The 20,464-nt window shown below is 42.3% G+C and overlaps 1 protein-coding gene across 3 annotated transcripts in view; it reads left to right on the top strand.

Annotated features, from left to right (window-relative positions):
* Nucleotides 1–18,539, top strand: part of aplp1 (amyloid beta (A4) precursor-like protein 1) — a 36,418-nt gene extending 17,879 nt beyond the window's left edge. The window contains exons 2-18 of one of the 3 annotated variants that reach the window (XM_071900100.2): nucleotides 6,024–6,203; nucleotides 7,299–7,428; nucleotides 8,514–8,626; nucleotides 9,563–9,753; nucleotides 9,874–9,955; nucleotides 10,004–10,184; nucleotides 11,408–11,535; nucleotides 11,821–11,895; nucleotides 12,050–12,208; nucleotides 12,361–12,489; nucleotides 13,436–13,535; nucleotides 13,686–13,853; nucleotides 14,007–14,027; nucleotides 14,183–14,250; nucleotides 14,414–14,479; nucleotides 14,640–14,783; nucleotides 15,423–18,539. In XM_071900100.2, the coding sequence (XP_071756201.1) occupies nucleotides 6,024–6,203; nucleotides 7,299–7,428; nucleotides 8,514–8,626; nucleotides 9,563–9,753; nucleotides 9,874–9,955; nucleotides 10,004–10,184; nucleotides 11,408–11,535; nucleotides 11,821–11,895; nucleotides 12,050–12,208; nucleotides 12,361–12,489; nucleotides 13,436–13,535; nucleotides 13,686–13,853; nucleotides 14,007–14,027; nucleotides 14,183–14,250; nucleotides 14,414–14,479; nucleotides 14,640–14,783; nucleotides 15,423–15,524 (2,037 nt within the window). In that variant the 3' untranslated portion in view covers nucleotides 15,525–18,539. Of the gene's footprint in view, nucleotides 1–6,023; nucleotides 6,204–7,298; nucleotides 7,429–8,513; nucleotides 8,627–9,562; nucleotides 9,754–9,873; nucleotides 10,185–11,407; nucleotides 11,536–11,820; nucleotides 11,896–12,049; nucleotides 12,209–12,360; nucleotides 12,490–13,435; nucleotides 13,536–13,685; nucleotides 13,854–14,006; nucleotides 14,028–14,182; nucleotides 14,251–14,413; nucleotides 14,480–14,639; nucleotides 14,784–15,422 lie in introns of all 3 variants that reach the window. The other 2 variants (XM_071900098.2, XM_071900099.2) reach the window with 2 other exon arrangements.
* Nucleotides 18,540–20,464: the final 1,925 nt, after the last annotated feature.

Consider the following 20,464-nt stretch of genomic DNA (forward strand, 5'->3'; position numbering starts at 1 on the left):
GACCATTTAGCACCAGCCTAGGGAGGGAGGAACAACAGAGGAGTGTCAGGCATTGTGTGAAAGCTGTTAGGGAGGGAGAGGGGAGACTGGAGGGATGGCAAGGATAGGGTGGCTGGGGAAAATGAGCGGGGGGGGGGGGGGGGGGGGGGGGCTCAGCCGTGAGGGGAGGGAGAGAGAGATTAGAGAGGGAATGTAGAGAAAGAGTGAGGGAGTGGCTCCTAGCAGGCAGCCACCCACTATTCAGCCATCTGTGCTGCAGAGAGCCACAAAGACATGGACAGGAAGGCACAACACAGCCTGTGTGCGTGTGTGTGTGTGTGTGTGTGTGTGTGTGTCTTTCTGTCTGTCTGTGTCTATGTTTGTGTGTGAGTGTGTGTGGAAGCCTACACATGCGCTAGAGTGTTGTGTGTGCATGGGTGTGCACATGTTCGTTGCACATGCATGCGTAAGGCCCATTTGTGAGTGGGGTGTGTGTTCACCTCTCTTGTGATACAGTTGGCCAGTCCACGATGTTGTAAATAATCAGGTAAACACATTTTGTACTAATGATATAACCTATTGGGATTTTTGCACTAATTTCATGACTTAACAACTGATGATGTTGTGGCTGTGTTCCATTGTATCACTATTATTTCCATTCCCCATTTCAGACTTCAGCAAGTTACATTCAACACGTTGTAGCTAGGAGCTATGATAGTAAATACTTAAGGTTGCCAGTTGGCCATCAAATAAGACTAGGTGTCCAGGTTAGCTACAAATAATGAACAAACCAAATGAACAACATCTTTGTATAATAGTATCAATTTCCTGCTATATTCCTGATTTACTAACCTACTGTAAATGAAGATACAAATCAAGATCATTTTAATCTCCCAGTTAAAAATGTGTAGCCGCATGTTTAGTTTATTATTGGGATTATTATTAGTATTGTGGTGAGCCTGCAAGGCAGGGTTAGATTCTTGGTTAACTGAACTAACTGTACTAGTGTCAAGCCAGCTAGAATGAAAGAAATATGACACAGTTGTCAAAATAAAACCTTTATTGATGAATGGATCCTGGAATTTCACAAGTTGTTGCATCTCTATGATGTGTCTTTGGTTGTCTTATTACAAGGGACATCATGGTGATGTAATTTGGTGAGCTGGGATCTCCCAGATCCCTGCTGCTAGGTGGGGATTAACCCCTCAGGGGTCTGATGTCTCCAATTCATCATCAGGTGTCAAGAACACTCACTGGCATCCATCTCTGACTAGAGAGTCTATGTTTATCTTTTAGCTACTGTATATAGCTACATAGCTACATAACTGGCTACATAACTGTTCCTAGCACAGCAGTACCAGAGGACTTGCTGTCTACTGTAAACCTCTGATACATTTAGGCACGGCTATCCAATGTATGGTCTGGCAGCAGCTTGTAAAAGGTGACAAATGATGAGCGGGCTCCTCCCCTCCCCTCCACTGCTCTGCTCTGGCTTGCCTGGCAGGGCCAGGAGATTGCATCATTACACGGGATGAAGTCATCCTGCAACATAAGGGTGGAACAGGTGCTGAAAATTTAATTAGGACAGGGTGGATGATGTTGGAGGAATATGTAAATGTACTGCCCTGGCTCAAGCTCAGCTCTGACTGGCAGGTGTATTCACACTGCAAGATTCTAGTTGTTGGAGTCTCTTATTCTCCCTCACACTGACATTGGGGTCATCACTATACAGTATATCCTCCACACTGCAGCATAATGTCCTCTACCAGAGGGAGATCTGTGAAAATGATGAGTAGCTATTATCACATCTGCACCAGTTGCCCCACAGCTTCTGTTCCAGTATGCTCTGTGCTCTCCACTGTGTGGGAGCACTCACTGTTTCACTGTGATGCTATCTGCTATGGAGACCATGGCGGCACACAGGTGATTACTGAGTTGAGCAGCAGCTCAGTATACAGTAGATGTTGAGAAGTAGAGAAAAATAGAATATCAAGGGAGCTAGCAGAGGGAAGGAACCAGGCGAAAAGGCAGAAAGCCAATCGATGTCTCCGGGTTTATGTCACCCAGCCGTTATTAATGATGCAGCTTTCTCTGCAGTGGGGAGCTGTCAGGGTTCTGGGCTGTCTGCCTGTTCAGCCTCCTCAGCACTAGGCCATGATATGTGGGACTCAAGATCAAGCTGGGGGTGGGGCAGCACTACCTAACACGCCCCAACCGCCCCACACACAGCAACACAGATACACACACGCACACTTCAGCACACCACAGTTCTTCTCACTGAGACATCGAGTTTTAACTGTCCAATTAAGGCAGTCCACGGGGGAAAGGAGAGCGGCTCTGCAGCCTATCCTCTCCTGGAGAAGAAGCATAATTGTTGACAGATCGTGAAGCATTATTGTGAAGCCAACTGGATCAGGGTTTTCTCAGCCAGCCTCTGATGGAGACTGGGAGTGTTTGGAGAGACTTACACTGCTGTGGTCACACCAGAACAGTCCTAACACTCTATAGTCTAATTGGCTTCAAATACAATAAAAGCAAACCACTAAGACATAGAAAATCTCGGACTGCGTATTTGTCAGTCCAAAGGACAGGCAATTACAGCTATAATTGTGTGGTATAAAACATGGCCAAAACAGCTTAATTGAGGCACAAGCATCTGATTCACAACATGAACTATAGAAAAAAGGTATTTTTAGCTGTGAATGAAAGCTTAATGCTTTGCAACAAAGGACCACTGTCTGTAGCTTGTAGTCTGTAGCCATTTAATTTGACAATGTGTCTGTATTGTAAGAACCCAAAGCACTGTGGGAATAGTACATTTTACTCATGTATTTCTGTAAACATTACCAAGTCACTTTTCCTGCCCTGTCCTCTCTCATCCACAACCTTTAGCCAGAGCTTGTTTTCCACTTGACTGCCTTTATTAGGTAGATGCTACACTTGGTTCACTGATTGATTTATCACTGAAAATTTAGCATCTTGGCACATCCCATACACTGCCCTATGACATGTGAACGAAGGCAACAACACACACCCTGACCAATAAATCTGTATAAATAGTTCTGTCCTGCCCTCAAAATGATTAAACCAATTAATGAGGAGAAATTACCTTGCTTTAACTGAACAACTATAGAAACACACAATTGGACTGGCTGAGGCTTTCATTTTACAGTTGAGTTTACAGAAATATCAATAATATGTGATCTAGTACTTGGTAATAACAATAATAAATATGATGCAATTTATATAAAAGTACATATATGTATTGTAGCATTAACATATAGCCTAATTTTAAAGGCTATACTGTCCATTATCATTTACTATTGGCATTCCCAGGTTAAAGCACAGTCATGTCAGATGTCTCTCAAGATCCTCAGTATTAGATTAACTGATTGTACAAATTAGTTATTTTTTTTGTTTTTGTTTTTTTTTTCTTTCAAAAATGAGATCCACAAAATGTACAGACCTGATTGTTGAGATTTGGGATATACTGGACAATGAACTTAATGTAGTGATTTTTATGGATATGTAGCATTTTGTAAATAAAGTCTTAAAATACAAAAACATAAATTTCTATCCAGCAATTAGCCTACTCAAAATGCAAGTGGCATCCTAAAAGTATTTTTGATCTCACTATTTTGGGTATGAATATAAAGGGATGGCAGGCATGATGTTTTTTCTGTGGTCATGGTTGTCGGTGGTGGTTTTGGTGGTGACCAGCCGAATGAGGAAGGAGAGATTATTCTCCAAACTGGGTCAAAGACAGGCAGGAGTTTTTCTGCTGCCAGGACATAGGAGGAGGAGACAAAGGAAGAGGAGAAGCAACAGACATATAGAAGTGTACTTCTCAAAACGATATTTCTTATTAGTGGTTATCACGGGAGGCAGATCTAATCTGGTCCCAGATCAGAGTGGAGATTGGGTGTGCGGCCACGCCACGCCGGAGGTCAGGGCCTCAGGCTCCTGATGGACTCCTATTGATTGGGGGGAGCGTGGCGATACAGTTGCAGTCGCGCAGCATTGATTTTCTGCAAGTGCAGTAGTGGAGAGCAGGCAGGGGGAAGAGGCTGGACCAGGGGGAGCTGCCAGGTTATCTTCTCAAATATCCGGAAGTATTTTTTTGTGGCACTGACCTTCCCCGAGTCAAAGAGATATATCTATTTAGCCATTAGCTCAGCAGCTACACTGGATTGACTGTTTCAGCAGCTTAAGCAAGCGTTTTCCTCTGCCTATCCACCAACCACGCAAACACTTTGCTTTACCGATAAAAAGATCCAATTCAGCATAGTCAATATCTAACACGGTCATTCAGTTTTTGCAGGAGAATCTAACATCACACACTGTGAAACTAGAATGAATAAAGTTTAGGTCAAAGCATGGGTTGCCTGTGAACTTTGAACCCAATCAGAGAATTCTACAATATTCTGAGGCTGCAAATCCATTTGTCAAGGTTGTAGCTACATTTGAGGGTTTATTTTTAATCCCACACACTCATTATCATAGATTCCCCTCCTATCTTAAGCCCAATTATAATGCATAGACTGCACTGGGCCTATTATATTTATTGTATATTTACTCATGGGTTTTTATATATTTATTTTTCTGTATGAATTTTAATTAGAACTTCAAACACTTTAGCTGCAGTCGGCCAAGGCAGGGCTTCCCTTTGATCAGGCGTCACTCGCCCACATTTTTTCTCCTCTCCTTCTTCCCTTTGGGCATCTTCCTTCTAATTGGCTCAGCATTGCTCGTCTCATCTGTCAGTCAGTTGGTCTATCTCTCTGTCTGTCAGCACAGATAAAAGGATATGAGCCATTCATAGGCTTGGGGTCTGCAGGTTGCCATTTTGAAGAGTTTCAGGGTCGGATGGCAAACATTAACTCTTGTTCTCTGCCGTGAATCTTACTGTCAAATGATGCCCTAAGAAACACATTACATTACATTATTCTGCATTGCTTAAGTCATGCAACCTGCATGAGACAAAAATAAGGACTGTGTGCTTGTCTTTGTTAGATAGTCTAGGGCCATTTCACTTTTGCACTAGCGATGAGTCATCCATCCAGAGAGGATATACTTTTGTACTTCTCCTTGATTCTTGAGGAATAATGCTAGAGGCTCACTGATGTCAAGATTTCTATTTTTTCCTCCGGAAAATACAGTTTAGTCTGTTTACGTCAGGGTAGATCATGTCCTTGTTTGTGCTGTTTATGGAGCTTTGTCCTCTCTACCTAGTCCCTCCCCACCCTCCCTTACTCCCCTCTCTTCTTCATCCCTGGGCTCTCTCTGTGCTGTGTTAATGTAGTGAAGTGGCCCAGCGGTCAATGAGCTTGTATTAACACGTGACTCCCAGCCCCAGCTGCTGTTTGTTCCTCTATGTGGGCTCCCCTGGGCCCTCCCCCAGGCAGAGGCAACATATCCCACGATCAATAACAACATCCTAGAAGGCCGCTGGAAGAGAAGGCGAGGGGGGGCAAAGGGAGCAATCTTTTACATACTGTTGTATATCTTTGCCTATACACCTTCTTCATCCACCCTTTCCTTCTTCTCTCAGCTCTCAGTGCTGTCAACAAACAGGGGGCGTAGGCCATCGGTCGATAAGTCAGGCTTTTTATTGGCTCTTGCTGTCACTCACTTCAGGGTTACAGCAACAAGGAGTCTGGTATGGATCTTTCCTGAACTTTTAGGTTTGCCAATATTCTCTTAAAGCATGCAGTGTGCGCTTGATTGGTCTATGCATTAGCTTCCTCGTCCTTCCTCCACACTCTCGGTTTCGATCCTTCACACACTCTCCCTAGCACACAAACACTCTTGCCTACACCCTTGGTCTAATAGAGGATAGTACTGGAGTGCATTTGGGAATGATCCATCGTCTGGCCTCCCTGGTTCAGCCTCAAACGCTATAATATCCGCCACTGTGTTTGTATCGACTCCTCTTCAGCTCTCTCAGGAAAACATCTAAACCTCCCTCCCCTCTCTCTCTCTCTCTCTCTCTCTCTCTCTCTCTCTCTCTCTCTCTCCCCCTCTCTCCCTCTCTCCCTCTCAAGGCCCTGGCCATGGCCGAGGTGAATGGGCCAGGCCCCCTGGTGGCTGAGCCGCAGATTGCCATGTTCTGCGGCCGTCAGCTACTGCATATGAACCCAGAGACTGGCCAGTGGGAGCCGGACCCTCAGGGCCGCCAGGGCTGCTTCACCGAGCCCAACCAGATCCTGTCCTACTGTCAGGAGGTAGGGATCTAAGCACCACATCAAACGTTGCAAGGGAAATAACATAAACCTAAACGACTGTAATGAACACGTCTACATCAATGCTACTAACATCAGCATAATCCGAATCAGGATCACCCATAATGGCTGAGTACTCAGTTGTATCAGGAGCTGGTTCTGGGAGAATGTAGCATCTAGTCAGCAAGACATTGTAGAAGACATAGCAATCAGAATAAAACAGCAAATTCAATTTCCTGTTCTTTTTTCTCTAATTTGGTTTGTCTAACACCTGTCCTATCAAATCTATATATTTGACCATATATAGTGGAGTGATGGTGGTCTATTGGAATATTGCAATATTTCATTTGTGCCACCATCCACCTCTCTTCCTCTTGTTACCTGATGTGTGTACTCTGTAAAGTCTACTGTAAAGTAAGCAATGGCACACACACTGTCTACACATTCCTGCTTCAAAAATACATTTGTTATGATCTAGTGCAAGTGTAAAGTGCAACCATGCGCCATCTGGAGGCAAAACAAGGCACAGCTGCTATAGAAAGCAGCAGTCGTGCCTGAATTGACTGTAATGTGATTAGCTGGCACATTATGCATCTGTGATTGCTTTTTCACAAAAGCCTTCCCTTTTTCCTTGACATTTGTGAAGAAAGCATTTTAGCACGCATTCAGACTCTGAGCCAACTACATTTCTTACACCATTAAACCTCATTATGAATTTGTGCTTCAAATTATTGGCCTAGATTTTAATTGAAAGTAGTCAAATGTGAAATTGGAAATATTGAAAGACAAGAATGTTCAATGAAATTATAACTTCAGTTTGCCGTGTCACACCATGGCTTCAGACAAAAGCCTTACACTGCCGTATATAAGTAGTAGGTGAACCAGAGAATATGTTGCATGACTCTTTCCCTTGTTAGTCTTCTCCCCACTGACTGTGCTCTCCCTCTTCCTCCTCCCTGATCCTACTACCTTTATTCTTCTCTGACCAATCTGTCCCTATCCACTGCACCTCTCGTCTTCTATCCCTCTGTTCTGTCCATCCGCCTATCTGTCTGTTTCTGTGTCTCTGCCCTTCTGCGCATGTGTCCGTATGTCCAGATGTACCCAGCTCTTCAGATCTCCCATGTAGAGGAGTCATTCAGACCCGTCACCATCCCTGCCTGGTGTAAGAAAGGCTGGGGCCACTGCCAGACGCACCCCTTCATTGTCCTGCCCTACCGCTGTCTAGGTAAGAGCAACACACCTCTCTGCCGTTAGGTAATTATCAATACCAACAATACGCAGGTCGATACTTGTGTCCTTGTGGAGAACGTTCTTCCCAAGTTGCCTGGGAGAGAAAACATCCTTTACAGTTTGAGATGGACTGTGCATGAGGACACCCCATCAATTAAGACGCACAGGTGTTCACATCCCCAGCTGTTTAAACCATCTCTGTATTATAGACTATAGACTACTGTACTCAAGACTGTAGCAGTGTTTATTTATGGCAGCTAGTTTGGACATGATGCGTTGTTCTTGCAATGAATCTTGGGGCTTCCCATTCATTCTTGTCAGCCAAATCAGCATCCGGTGCATCCTTGATTTTTTGTGGTTTGCAAGTAAACCTCTGATTTCATTATCTGTCCTCTGTCCTGTTTTGGAAATGCCATTTCGAAATGACAGTTCAATATTATGCAAAACACATCATGGAGGACAGAAAGACTCCTGTCTCACTATTTGTACTTATTCTTACAAATATCCTCCTGCACAGTATAATTAACTACAATTTTAACTTAAGCTTTAACTTGATTTGATTTGATAGAGTTGATTAAGAGTTGTGCACCGACATTTAAAAAGTGAATTAGCTTTATTGGCTTATTGGCATTAAACACAGTGGTCCAAAATGATTTAAAAGTGGATAGACATATATGGCTTCCGTAATGAATATTGTATGTTCACTTCAAGCAAAGCACCCCTTTCACTTTGGTATGTCCTTGACTTGCTGGCTGCATTTTGTCTGTTCAAAGTGGTTGCACAGTACACATTTACATTTTGTGTCAGTCTCACCTATGTACCCTATCCACAGCTCAGTAATACTAGCTCACTATCATACTTCTGTTGTATGTATTTTATGTATTCTAAAGCTCATGCGCCACTAGTTTTCTCTTAATTTATATTCTCTCTCTCTCTCTCTCTCTCTCTCTCTCTCTCTCTCTCTCTCTCTCTCATTCCTTATTAAAGCACATTTATGTTTGATATTCTGTTTTCAAACGCAGCAGTGAAGTGTAGTTAAATCTCTTACGCTCCCCCGTCTTTCTCTCATCCATGCTGCAGAGGGGGAGTACGTGAGTGAGGCCCTGCTGGTTCCTGACCGATGCCGTTTTCTCCATCAGGAGCAGATGGATGCCTGTGAGAGTTATGTGTACTGGCACAACATTGCTAAGGAGGTGAGAGGGGCAGCTATATGGCAGATGTTTTCCTAAGGAGAGTTTAATTTTAAACACATAGACATATCGGCATATTCGTGAATAAGGAAAAGAAAGGTTTTTAGCCCATTTGAAGCTAGTAAGCTGTGAAAAAATTTCCACTCATGCATTTTGCAAATGCTTAACTATTCACTTTTCACAATTTACTATTCAGTGCATGTTTAACATCCCTTGTACAGCCAGTCCTACCAACAGTAGCAGACTAGACCCAACAAGTCTCCACAGTGGTGTATTGTGTATCACATCATACTTCATCAGTACACCTGCCTGAGGTGTTTATTGCAGAGCAGAGAGGTGACAGAGTTCAAGCTGTATCTCGGCTTCATATCACCTCCAGTCAACTTCTTATGTTCAGAGAGAGGCCGCCCTATGGATTTTTCATTGTTTTGTCTTGTTATAGAATGCATTTCCTGTCATTGTTTAAAATACGAAAATATTCTTATTTATGTGTTCCTTTTTTTACTCCCAAGTTTTTGTACCTAATTTAGAGATTTATATAGTTTATGTGTAACATTAGAGACTTCTTTTTTATATCCTTATTATATTTAAATGTTTTTGGTATGCATTCTATTTTTTGCTCTCATTTTGGTCCCATAGTGCCTCCACAGGACTTCTTCAGCCTCAGCTGTCTCTAATTAACCTTAACTAAGGAATATAGTCTGTCTAGTCCAACCACATTTTACATGCTGACGAAGACCTCTGTGGGCCAAAACAATGTTTTTAACTTTGTGGATTAAATAAATATATTGTTACATTGTGAGCAAGAGTGGTTCCTTTTCACTGGCATTATTCAACTTAGCTTTTGGTTGCACCTTGGTAGGAGCGCTGCCTTCAGTTTGTTGTTTGATTATATGTTAAATCCTATCCGCACCCCTCATATCCTTTTGTCTGTCCCAGGCATGTACAGCAGACAGTCTGGAGCTCCACAGCTATGGGATGCTTTTGCGATGTGGAGACCGTTTCCGGGGGGTGGAGTATGTGTGCTGCCCAGGAAGGGGGAGTTCCAGCGGCAAGGGGGAGGCAGAGGGAGGAGATGCTGTCCCTGCTCAGACACTCACATCTCAGACCAGCGGAAAACTCAATTCTGTGTAAGGCACTAAAACATTTAGCCTCAGTACATATAAATGTCATAGCATGATGGGTCGTTCATTTAATACGACGACGGCAATCAGATTAACGACTGACCCTCATGCCCTCTCATACCGCAGTGTCAAAGTGACGCCGCCCACTCCGAGCCCCTCTCCTGACGCAGACGTGGACGAGGCAGATATGGAAGAGGAGGATGACGAGGTGGTGGAGGAGGAGGAGGAGGAAGAGGAGGAGGAAGAGGTCGATGAGGAGGAGGAAGAGGAAGAGGAGGAGGGGGAAGAGGCAGGAGCGGTGAAAGAACCAGAGGAGTACGAATACCCCATCGACTCAGGTCCCTACCAGGCCTCTGACTATCTGGACTCCTTCTACTACGAGAAAAGCCAGCACCGCAAGCCCAGCACCTCCCCACCTCTAACAAAGGGAGACAGCTGTGAGTGTCCCTCCCTCCTGCTCTTTAGGTTTGGTCTGTAAAGAGCTTTGCCTTCAGCCAGTGAACTCTGTGTCCTGTTTTCTAACGGTGGCTAACAGTGCAGTAAAGGGACCGAGTAAATGCTGACAGTATCACTCCCCCTTTCTTTCACTCTTCCTTTCTGGGGAATGAAGTGTAGTGCATCTCCTGCACTCTCTTTCACTCCATCGCCCTGTATTGTGAAGAGGAGGATTACGCTCTCTCTCTCTCTCTCTCTCTCTCTCTCTCTCTCTCTCTCCCCCCTCTCCTCCCTCTCTCTAATTCAAATTCAAATATGCTTTACTGGCATAACAAAAAAAACAAAAAAAACTGTATTTCCAAAGCAGTACAGTATTTCAAATGGGGTGAGATTGCAACATTGACTAAAAATTAATAATGAATAAACAGTAATCTAATGCATATCAACAATCATATCAACAACGGTATACTCAAAAGCAGTTCAGTAACTAGTTCAATTTTGCAATTCAATTGAGTTCATAGCTGTCTTTCTCTTGCTGTCTCTCTGTGTCACACACACACACACACATACACACACACACACACCACATGCATGCATCTACACAGACATGCACATACATTTCTGTGTCTGAATATAGGAGTTACATATGGGTGCCTAGCTGATGCATTTGGTGCACTACTCATCTCCAGCTCGGTCTCCAATTCAATAACACTGACCACTGGCCTGCCATCTGGATCAATAGCCTGTTATCCACAGTCACGCTCAAGACCTGAGTGTCAGAGCGTACTGGTGCTTATCACAGACCCGCAGCTACCCCCAGGCCTCAGTAGGGTTCATGTTAGTGCTATAAATGGAGTAGTCGGTCACATTACACATCAACTTGAATAAGCCAAATCAAGGATGGTAAATCATGGTAGCGTTAATAAAAAATATTACAAAACAATTAACCTCCTTAGTCTACATGGAATTTTATGTCTGAGGTGATGTAAGAACTTATTGATTGATACTTAAAAGTGGTTGGGATATACTTTGGGTGTGTGATGCTGTAGTTTGTTTTCCTTGAAAGTATTAAGTCCGACAGTAGAACTAAAAAATCCCTTGCTGGTTCCTCAGCCCACTTAGAAACCTTTGGCCAATGCTGTGCTTTTAATAAGAGGATAATAGCTGCCTGGCTCTTGCAGCCTGTGTGATGGTAATGACCTCTCTTTCTACCCCTCCCTTCTAGTGACCACACCTCGCCCCACAGATGGTGTTGATGTTTATTTTGAGATGCCAGGGGATGACAGTGAGCATGCCAACTTCCTGCGTGCCAAAACAGACCTGGAGGAGCGGAGAATGAAGCGCATCAATGAGGTGAATTTCTCAGGGCTGAGAACAGGCTAATGCTTTGTTGGTCGGCAGGCAGGAGGTTTCAGACAGTCAGTTAAATAATCTGGGATGAGATTTGCTGTTCCGTTCCTCTTACTCCCCAAACTAATTCTCAGACTGGCAGGGGCACAGTAGACCGCAGTGGCATGTAGATTGTTTACCTGCATGCAGGATGTCTGCAGAGTAGAGCAGCCAAAGAAAAATTCAATATATGCCTCAAAAAAAGTGTGAAACTATGATCATGTGTCGTACTGTGTGTCCGTCCCTTAGATCATGAAGGAATGGGCAGAGGCAGACATCCAGTCAAAGAATCTGCCAAAGTCGGAGCGGCAGGCCCTCAACGAGGTAAGCTGAGATGTGCCATGGAAATCTGCTTTCAGGCCTTGATACAGTACTTAAAATACTCATGTGTACATTTAATAGTATGTGATATAATTAGTCATCATTTGACTATAATCTCCAGTTTTCCCTTTCCCCTCTCTCCTCTCTCCTGCACCAGCACTTCCAGTCTGTGCTGCAGACGCTGGAGGAGCAGGTAGCAGGAGAGAGGCAGAGGCTGGTGGAGACTCATCTAGCCCGGGTGGAGGCCACACTCAACAACAACCGCCGCCTGGCCCTGGAGAGCTACCTGACCGCCGTACAGACTGAGCCCCCACAGGTGAAGTCGCTATGGAGTACAGAGAAAAGAATGCAGAAATACAACGTTAAACCTGACCTCAATCGGAGATCTGCTTTAGATTATTTTGCTGTGCAAGGGAGATGAGTTCTCGCTCTCTGGTATTCCCTGACTCTCCCTCCCTTCACTTCCAGCCAGAGCGTGTGCTGCAGGCTCTGAAGCGATACATGGCTGCAGAGCAGAAGGACCGCAGACACACACTTCGACATTACCAGCATATTGAGGCTGTGGACCCCCAGAAGGCTGAGCAGATGAAATTCCAGGTGTGTGTGTGTGTGTGTGTGTGTGTGTGTGTGTGTGTGTGTGTGTGTGTGTGTGTGAGAGTGAATGTGTGTAAGAGAGACAGAGGTGGAAAGTAACAAAATACATTTACTCAAATAGGGTACAGTTTTGATGTACTTGCACTTTACTTGAGTATTTCCATTTTGTGAGACTTTACACTTTTACTCCACTACATTTCAGAGGGAAATATTGTACTCTTTACTCCACTACATTTATTTGAGTTACTAGTTACTTTGCAGAATAAGGTTTTACATGCAAAACATACAATAAGCTCATAATATATGATGTATAGTTAGAGTTTAAACTACACAGCAGTATATTGATTAGTTAGACCTAGTGTTACTTAGACCACCTACAACATTAAAATACTTCTTACAGGTTAATGCATCAATAATTTAACACTCTGAAAGGGACCGTTCTTCAGAATGAGTAGTTTTACTTTTGATACTTAAGTACATTTTACTGCTAATACTTCTATACTTTTACTTAAGTAAAATTTTGAATGCAGGACTTTTACGTTTACTGGACTATTTGTCCATTATGGTATTACTACTCAAACACTGTGCGCATACTGTAATGCTTTTGAGATTCTAAGCTAGCTCAAGCTTACCACTAAACTTACAGTACGTAGCATGCTCACATTTTAGCATGTATACTAGATATACTGTATACTGGACTCACAGAGGTGAAGCAGCTACCAATCTTCTTGTCGTTACACTAAGATCAAAGCCAGGCTTTGCTGACTTGAAAAGCAGTTTTAGACAGATGAATCTATAAATAGAATATCTATCCGAAATTTCATTTTTTTCTCAGGAGAAGGAACTAATTCTCACTCTTCTGAGTGCGTGCACCAACTCGTTGTTCTTGCTCTGTTGGTCCTCTCTTGGTAATACGCCTAAACAGAACGGGTGTTGTCTTATTTTGCAGGTGTACACACATCTCCATGTGATTGAGGAGAGGATGAACCAGAGTCTGGCATTGCTGTATAAGGTCCCTGCCTTGGCTGAGGAGCTGCACAATGATATCCGTATGCTAAACTGCTGTTGCCTATCATTTGAACAGTTGTCAAAGTTGTGTTAGTTAAGTTTAATTCAAGTTTTTTAGATATGACTCACATTAAGGGCACTCATCAGCCCTTGTGACCTCTGTTTTTTTTTCTGTGCCCCCCTCCCTGTAGAAGAGCTGGTGAAGGCAGAGCGAGGAGACATCAGTGAGCTCATGACCACCTCCTTCTCTGAGACCCGCACTACCGAGGAACTTCTGCCGGCTGAGAGCGAGGAGGAAAAAGACGATGAAGAGGAGGAGGAGAGAGCCTTCCAGAATAGGCCCTACCCTCCCCGCATTGGTACATATCCACACACACACACACACACACACACACACACACGTCCTACATCCTCAAGCCCATCCATATTGTGTAAGTGACTTTTAAAATCATAAAATGGTTCTCACAGGCTGTTATAGTTAATGTTCTTCCTTCTCTCTGTTCTTTCCAAAGAGCCACAGCCTAATAAGAAAGGTGAGCTGGATATACAATACCATTAAAGCATGGAATTGCACTGTTTGCCATGTGATATGATGCTCTCTGAAATTATATTAGTCTAAAACATTTTTGTCTGCTTTCTTACTGTTGGTTATAGCTAAACTTTGTTGCTTTTCTGTCTCCGTCCTAAGTGTCTGCAATAGATGAATATGATTATACCACATCTGAGAGAGGTCCTACTTATGAATATGAGGAAAAGGTAAGAAAATGATTATTGGTCAATATACTGTAAATGGGTAGTGATATTTCAAACAGACCCCACCCCTACTTGTATATATGTTCAACCTTTTTTATGTTGTCTTGTTTCTTTATCATAATATTTCCCCCTCTCTCTTTACACACACACACCGTCTTGTGCTCAGATCAACACCTCTGTGGAGCTCAAGCAGGTAGTCTACAAGTCTCCTGAGATCCAGAGAGATGAACTGGTAAGGGTCCTGTATAAATATTTCAGTTCTTTTGAATGATAAGTATTGTTTGACGAAATGAACATGAATTGAAAGGAAAATGATCAATTTAATTTTGTCCCTTTGTTGTCTCCTCGTTTTTTGAAAGTCTCAATGCACATTTGTTTCTATCGACCTTCAGCAACCTGATGCCTTGGAGACGTTCAACCGTGGTGCCATGGTGGGGTTGCTGGTGGTGGCCGTGGCGATTGCCATGGTGATGGTAATCAGCCTGCTGCTGGTGCGCAGGAAGCCATACGGCACTATCAGTCATGGCATCGTAGAGGTACGACCCCAAGCAGGGGATTCATTTTACCTCATTTATCCCAAATGCAGTCTCAAGTCAAGAAGCTGTGGATGATTTTGTACCCAAGTTGGAACGGTGTATTTGCTGTCCATTAAAGGTCCAGTGCAATGAGATTTGCATTTCTCAATTTCATAGTATGATTTAACAAAGGACCTGTGAATGTAAAGTTAGCCAAATTATTATAACTGTCAGCACTGTGGAAATTTGACTAACGCCCTGTGAAACTCCCTCTGGCTGTCAGCAGAACCAAACAGGTTTGATAGGTTTTAATGAATGCTCTGATTGGTCGACAGTATGCATAGTTAATGAGGTGTACCATACTCTGTCAGACAATAGCCAGACAGCTACTTGCCAAACTAGCCAAATTCTGCGCCTCCTTTGTTGCTGGGTGCTGAAGTTCCAACACTGGATATTTGTTCCTCAAAGATAGAAACACTGGCCTGCAGTGAATGGCACAATCATAGGGAAGGTTAGGCTCTCACTCAGTCCTACAAGCTAATTGTGTCAGAAATCAACATCAAACTTTTCCTGATTGAGTTGAAATCATTGCACTGCATCTTTAACTCATTAACTGGTCTGTTTAGCGCGTAATAATCCTGGCCCCTCTGTGTCTCGCAGCAGGTCGACCCCATGCTGACCCCAGAGGAACGCCAGCTCAACAAAATGCAAAACCACGGCTATGAAAACCCCACTTACAAATTCTTTGAACAAATGAACTGAGGTGCTGGGCGTGGCCTACGGGTCATGCCCAACCACTTGTTTTGCCCCCCCCGCCCTCCACCTCCCCTCCCTTCCTTAAGGTGGAGTCCCAGCCACACTTCCTATGATGGATTTATGATGTATTGTGACCATAAAGTAACTAAACAAATACGGGGTACATCCCAAACCCATTGTAAATGACCAACAACGACCTATCATCATTACCAGAGTGTGAACAATGAGATATGATACCAACTCACGTCACCTATTGTAATCCCTTACTCCTCTGGGTTAGAGTCAGAGGATTGCTCTTTCCATTACCAGTGCCACAGCATTTCGTAATCTTGGAGACATTCACTTGTCTATACTCACCTCATAGACAGGAATACCATCTCAGTGGCGTGAATTGACCCATTACTCCTCAATAGAAATTGACTCAATGTTGAACGGTGCATAATGCTTTATAGTACTTATTTTTCATTAGTATACTCTTTGTTAAAATCGTACCACAGTCGGATATATGTCTCTGTGTAGATGAGTGTGAATGAAAACCTAGATAAATAATAGTATAATTCTCAATTTAAACCCCACTCAATGATAGCAGGTAAATTATTACCAAGGTAAATGTCACATTAACCATACCTCCGTAAGCTAAAGTTCGACAATGACTCGAATATTGAGACATTACCATTAAGTAAGGATGTGTTTACTTTGAGTGTGTGAGGTATTTTAGTTTCGCCGACTTTAATTAAACACGCAAAAGGCCAAAAAGACCACACTAGTCCATACAGAACAAAGTGCTGGTGATATAAAAAACATTGGGCTCATCATGTTTTTGACTTCTGAAGATCTGCCCTTAGATTATTCGGCAAAATGTACCAAATATACCATTCAACTAATTTAGTCAGTGAATGAGTTTATTTTCCTTGTATTGCTACCTAAAGAACTGTAAAACAAAATAATCAGAAGTCCATTATTTTAATGAAAGCATGACAACTCGGTGTATGATGCTGCTGTATTTATTTGTGTTGTTCCTGTTATTGCTTTTGAGAAGTTGGAAATGTCACCGTTCAAAATGGACAGTGTAAATAACTTAAGAAATACATACTACTAGATAGACATTTCTATGATTAATTTGCATTGATGTAATGGAATAATACATTAAAAAAATAGTACATTGTGCTGTTATGAGAAGGAGAAACATTTTCCTAACATGGCTGATTGAAAACGGACTGTTGTAAAAACCAGCACAAGACAACGACACAGTATCTTCTGACTGAATGTATTTAAGGTAGACGTTGAGATTCCATCTTCTTTTCAGTAGTGCATCATTCCCCCTGTAGACCTCATAGGAGTAGTCAAGTTCAACATACCCAGTAGACAAACCACATGCCTGATGCCCCTCTCATCACTCCCTGTAGTAGCCAGATTATTTTCACATTTGGCGGGTGTGTATATCCGAGCGGTGGAATTTAAAGCATAAGTGCGTTATATAGACCAGTTGAGTGCTGAGTGCAAAGAGAGGCCACAGCTATAGTAATGTGAAGTGTCCGTGTGTGTATCAAGTCATAAACACAGACCACACTCAGGCATGATTATAGTAAAACATACTGTATGTCTTTAAATCTATTGCTTCAGTATGCTGCCAATTTGACATCTTAGACTCAACAACATTGAATGTTAGTACTCTATTGATGCTACATTTAAGTTACTCTACTCATAGATAGCTTTTCACTGAATGACTCATTCTAGACAATGTAGTACCCTGTATATGTAGGTAAAAAAGGGATTGTCCCTTTTTACTCTCTGGTTGTTAACTGCTTAGTGGGTCAGGTGGATTTCCTTCAGCCACCTGCTAATACTATCAAACCATCTTGGTTGAGGAAGGTCACATAGTGGGAAGTTGCTTTGTATTCATCAATCTTTATCTATAGGCCTAGTACAGATAGTCCATACCAAAACCAGTTAACGCTTAATGGTTTATTTGCTGTTCACTGGTGGAAGTTTGCTTCATATAATTGCATTTGTCCATTCAGAAGAGAGATGTCTTTCACTCATAAACTGTGCTTTTTTTTCTTTTTGTAAAAATTGCTTTGAAACAAACAAAAAGGAGTTTGACTATCTGAGTTATAATTCAAAATTTATCCTCTGTTGCTTTTGTTAGCCAGAATAATCGCAGGTTGCGGTTGCGTTATGACTGGTGAAGAGAAGACATAGCCCTTGTATAATTTGTACAGCTACGTTAGTGAATGAAAATGTTGTATGTTCACAGTTTAAGTCAGTTGATCTTGTAATGATACTACTGAAACCATAGATGAGAATAAGCTTGCCTATGTTCCCCTAACCACTGAAGGTTTCCTACCAGCATTTAGCAGACTTAGAATGGTGTATACTGTAGTTACTCAACTCACATTTGTACGTATGTCCTCTGTCGAATTCTAGACTTCTTTGTTGGTCTGTCCCCTTACTTCCCAATGAAATATAAACAATGTTATTGAGATTTTAATTGCTGCATTATTGCCTTTTACAATGCTGTGTTTTGGATGTAATTATTATGTATTTTTTATTTATATGTAATAATCAGTTGGATCAAGGGTCATGCTTTTCACCTGTAATGTAATTTTAGAAGCTTGTATAAGAATACATTGACACCTATAATAAGTTCAGAAATGTGAAATATAGACAGGCGTACGGCCTATACCTAATTGACAAGGTGTGGCACTAAGCACAACTACAACCAAATTATTCCATTCATATACAGGTTGCTTTAGGGAAGACATGTAACTGAATGTTAGCTATTGATACTGTCTGTCTGGTTTCAATTATATTGCATTGATTTTAGGGATGTTCATAGCATCATTGAGAGAGCTGTTCTTCATTTTCATTCAGGACTTGACCAAAGACATGCTCGAGAAAAGATCAGACAGATATTCTAATTTGGCAAATTGTCCTCTGTTGTGTAACTGTATTTGCAAGCAATCTGAGAAATTAAAAATCTGATCAAGCTAATTAATAGTGTAATAAAATAAATGACCCATAAAACACTGGATCTGTGCCTCTTCATTTCCACACCAAATGGGGCTATTCCTCATTCTATGAAGACTGACAAGTTCACATGTTCACAAGTTCACAAAAAATATATATATATAAGTATATCATTCAGTTCATGGAGGCAACCAAACAAAATGACAGACACGCTGGAGATTGAAAACTGACCATGTAACCTGTGTAATTCAACCTATGATGTAAAAGCCACAACCGAGTTGGGGAAACCTTGTGGTTCACCCACACAGGAAAAATGATTTATTTCTTTGAATTTCCTCAATTAGATTTCTTTGGAAATAGAAACCTAAAGTTACCACTAGAAGGCATACTTCTGTGCCGAATGTAAGTCAACATTAAAAGTGGTTGCCTAATGAAATGCCTAAATCATGTGAGATTAATGCCCATATTGAGTTAAGTATTGAGGCTACATCGGCTGAAACTTGGAATTTAGATAAGAATTGCATCTAGTACTAAAGGAAATGTATCAGTGGTACAACCTGCCAAGTTAGGTGACATTCTTGGAAGTTCCCATGATCACAACCTCCAACCCATAATAACAAATTCTCTGTAATTGAGGATTAAGTGCCTTTGAGCATAATGTGATATCACAAATAATGATGTAGCTGTGGCAGTATCAGCACAATGAACCTCAAACGCCAAATTGAAATTCACTTTTTTTTTTTTTTACAAGTAAATTGTTTTTCTTTATATTTCATACAATGTTATCATGCTTAAGTAAATGATTGCTTTAAATCCAGTCAGTGCTAAACTTTTTATTGTAGTAGGATTAATAAGCATTAGACCCTGGCTGAAACCAATTGATAAGAGGCAGTGACACAGTTCCCAAGCTCTAATTTACTTGACTAGTGTATGTAGGCTTCACACTTCCTTCACCCACAAATTACAGAGAACTCCGTCTCTGTCAAGCCCCAGCCCCCAGCCCTGCACAGGTTCACTTCTTCCAAACCACAACACTGAGTCGTCCTCTACTGACGGGTAGTCCTGCTTACACAGATTACTGTGAAAAGGCTCTGCGGCTGTACAGTGACAGTTTGCCATTGATGCCTCCAGTGCAGATCAGTCATCTTGGTAGTGGTTCCTCTGAAGTTCACTGCTTACACACCGCTGCTGTGGTAATGTAACAGGATTCACATTCAACCAGGCTTTTATCACCTCAGTTGCATTCTCAGTGATCATTTTGTTTAGTTCAGTAACACTTTGATTCATTCAACAAAAACAACAATGTGAAACTCGCTAGTGCAGAGCTCAAAACCAATTTGTATGTCAAGGTAGCTGGCACAAACATGTCAGATTAACGTCATCGACATCATATAAGATGTGTGGGTGCCTACAGACCCACTATCACAGAATGTGTGAGGACAGCAGCTCTTCAAGCACGCAACCCATTTACCTCACCTACACACACTCACAGTTAGACACCTCAGTGAGTCAGCGCTGATGCCGGGCAGGCAGACTGTCTCTGGTGGTGATCGCTCAACTGACAGTGAGGGGATAGCAGGTGCTGGGGAGTGTGGTGTGGGGGAATAGACAGTCTAGATATTACTGGTCGGTAAAGCCCTATGCACCAGCTCCTGCTGTCTCCTACCCATATAAGAGAAGGTGACATTTAAGTGGTGGGTATAATGCTAATTGCTCACAGAGGAATAGATGAGATCAGACTGTCCAGTGGTTTGAGCAGACGTCAACACTTCACACTCAAGTAAATACGGACACATACAAAGGCATATGCATAGTAGGCCCGCATGTCAGCATGCACGCACGCACGCAACCACCTATACACTCACACACACACATACTCACATAAACTTAGTACATACATTGTCAAACACATGTAAAGTAATATACTGAATACAGTTGGTAAAAAGGAATGCATCATATAGGTACTTATGGACTGC

The sequence above is a fragment of the Centroberyx gerrardi genome, chromosome 12 (assembly GCF_048128805.1).
Source record: "Centroberyx gerrardi isolate f3 chromosome 12, fCenGer3.hap1.cur.20231027, whole genome shotgun sequence".
NCBI lineage: Eukaryota > Metazoa > Chordata > Actinopteri > Beryciformes > Berycidae > Centroberyx > Centroberyx gerrardi.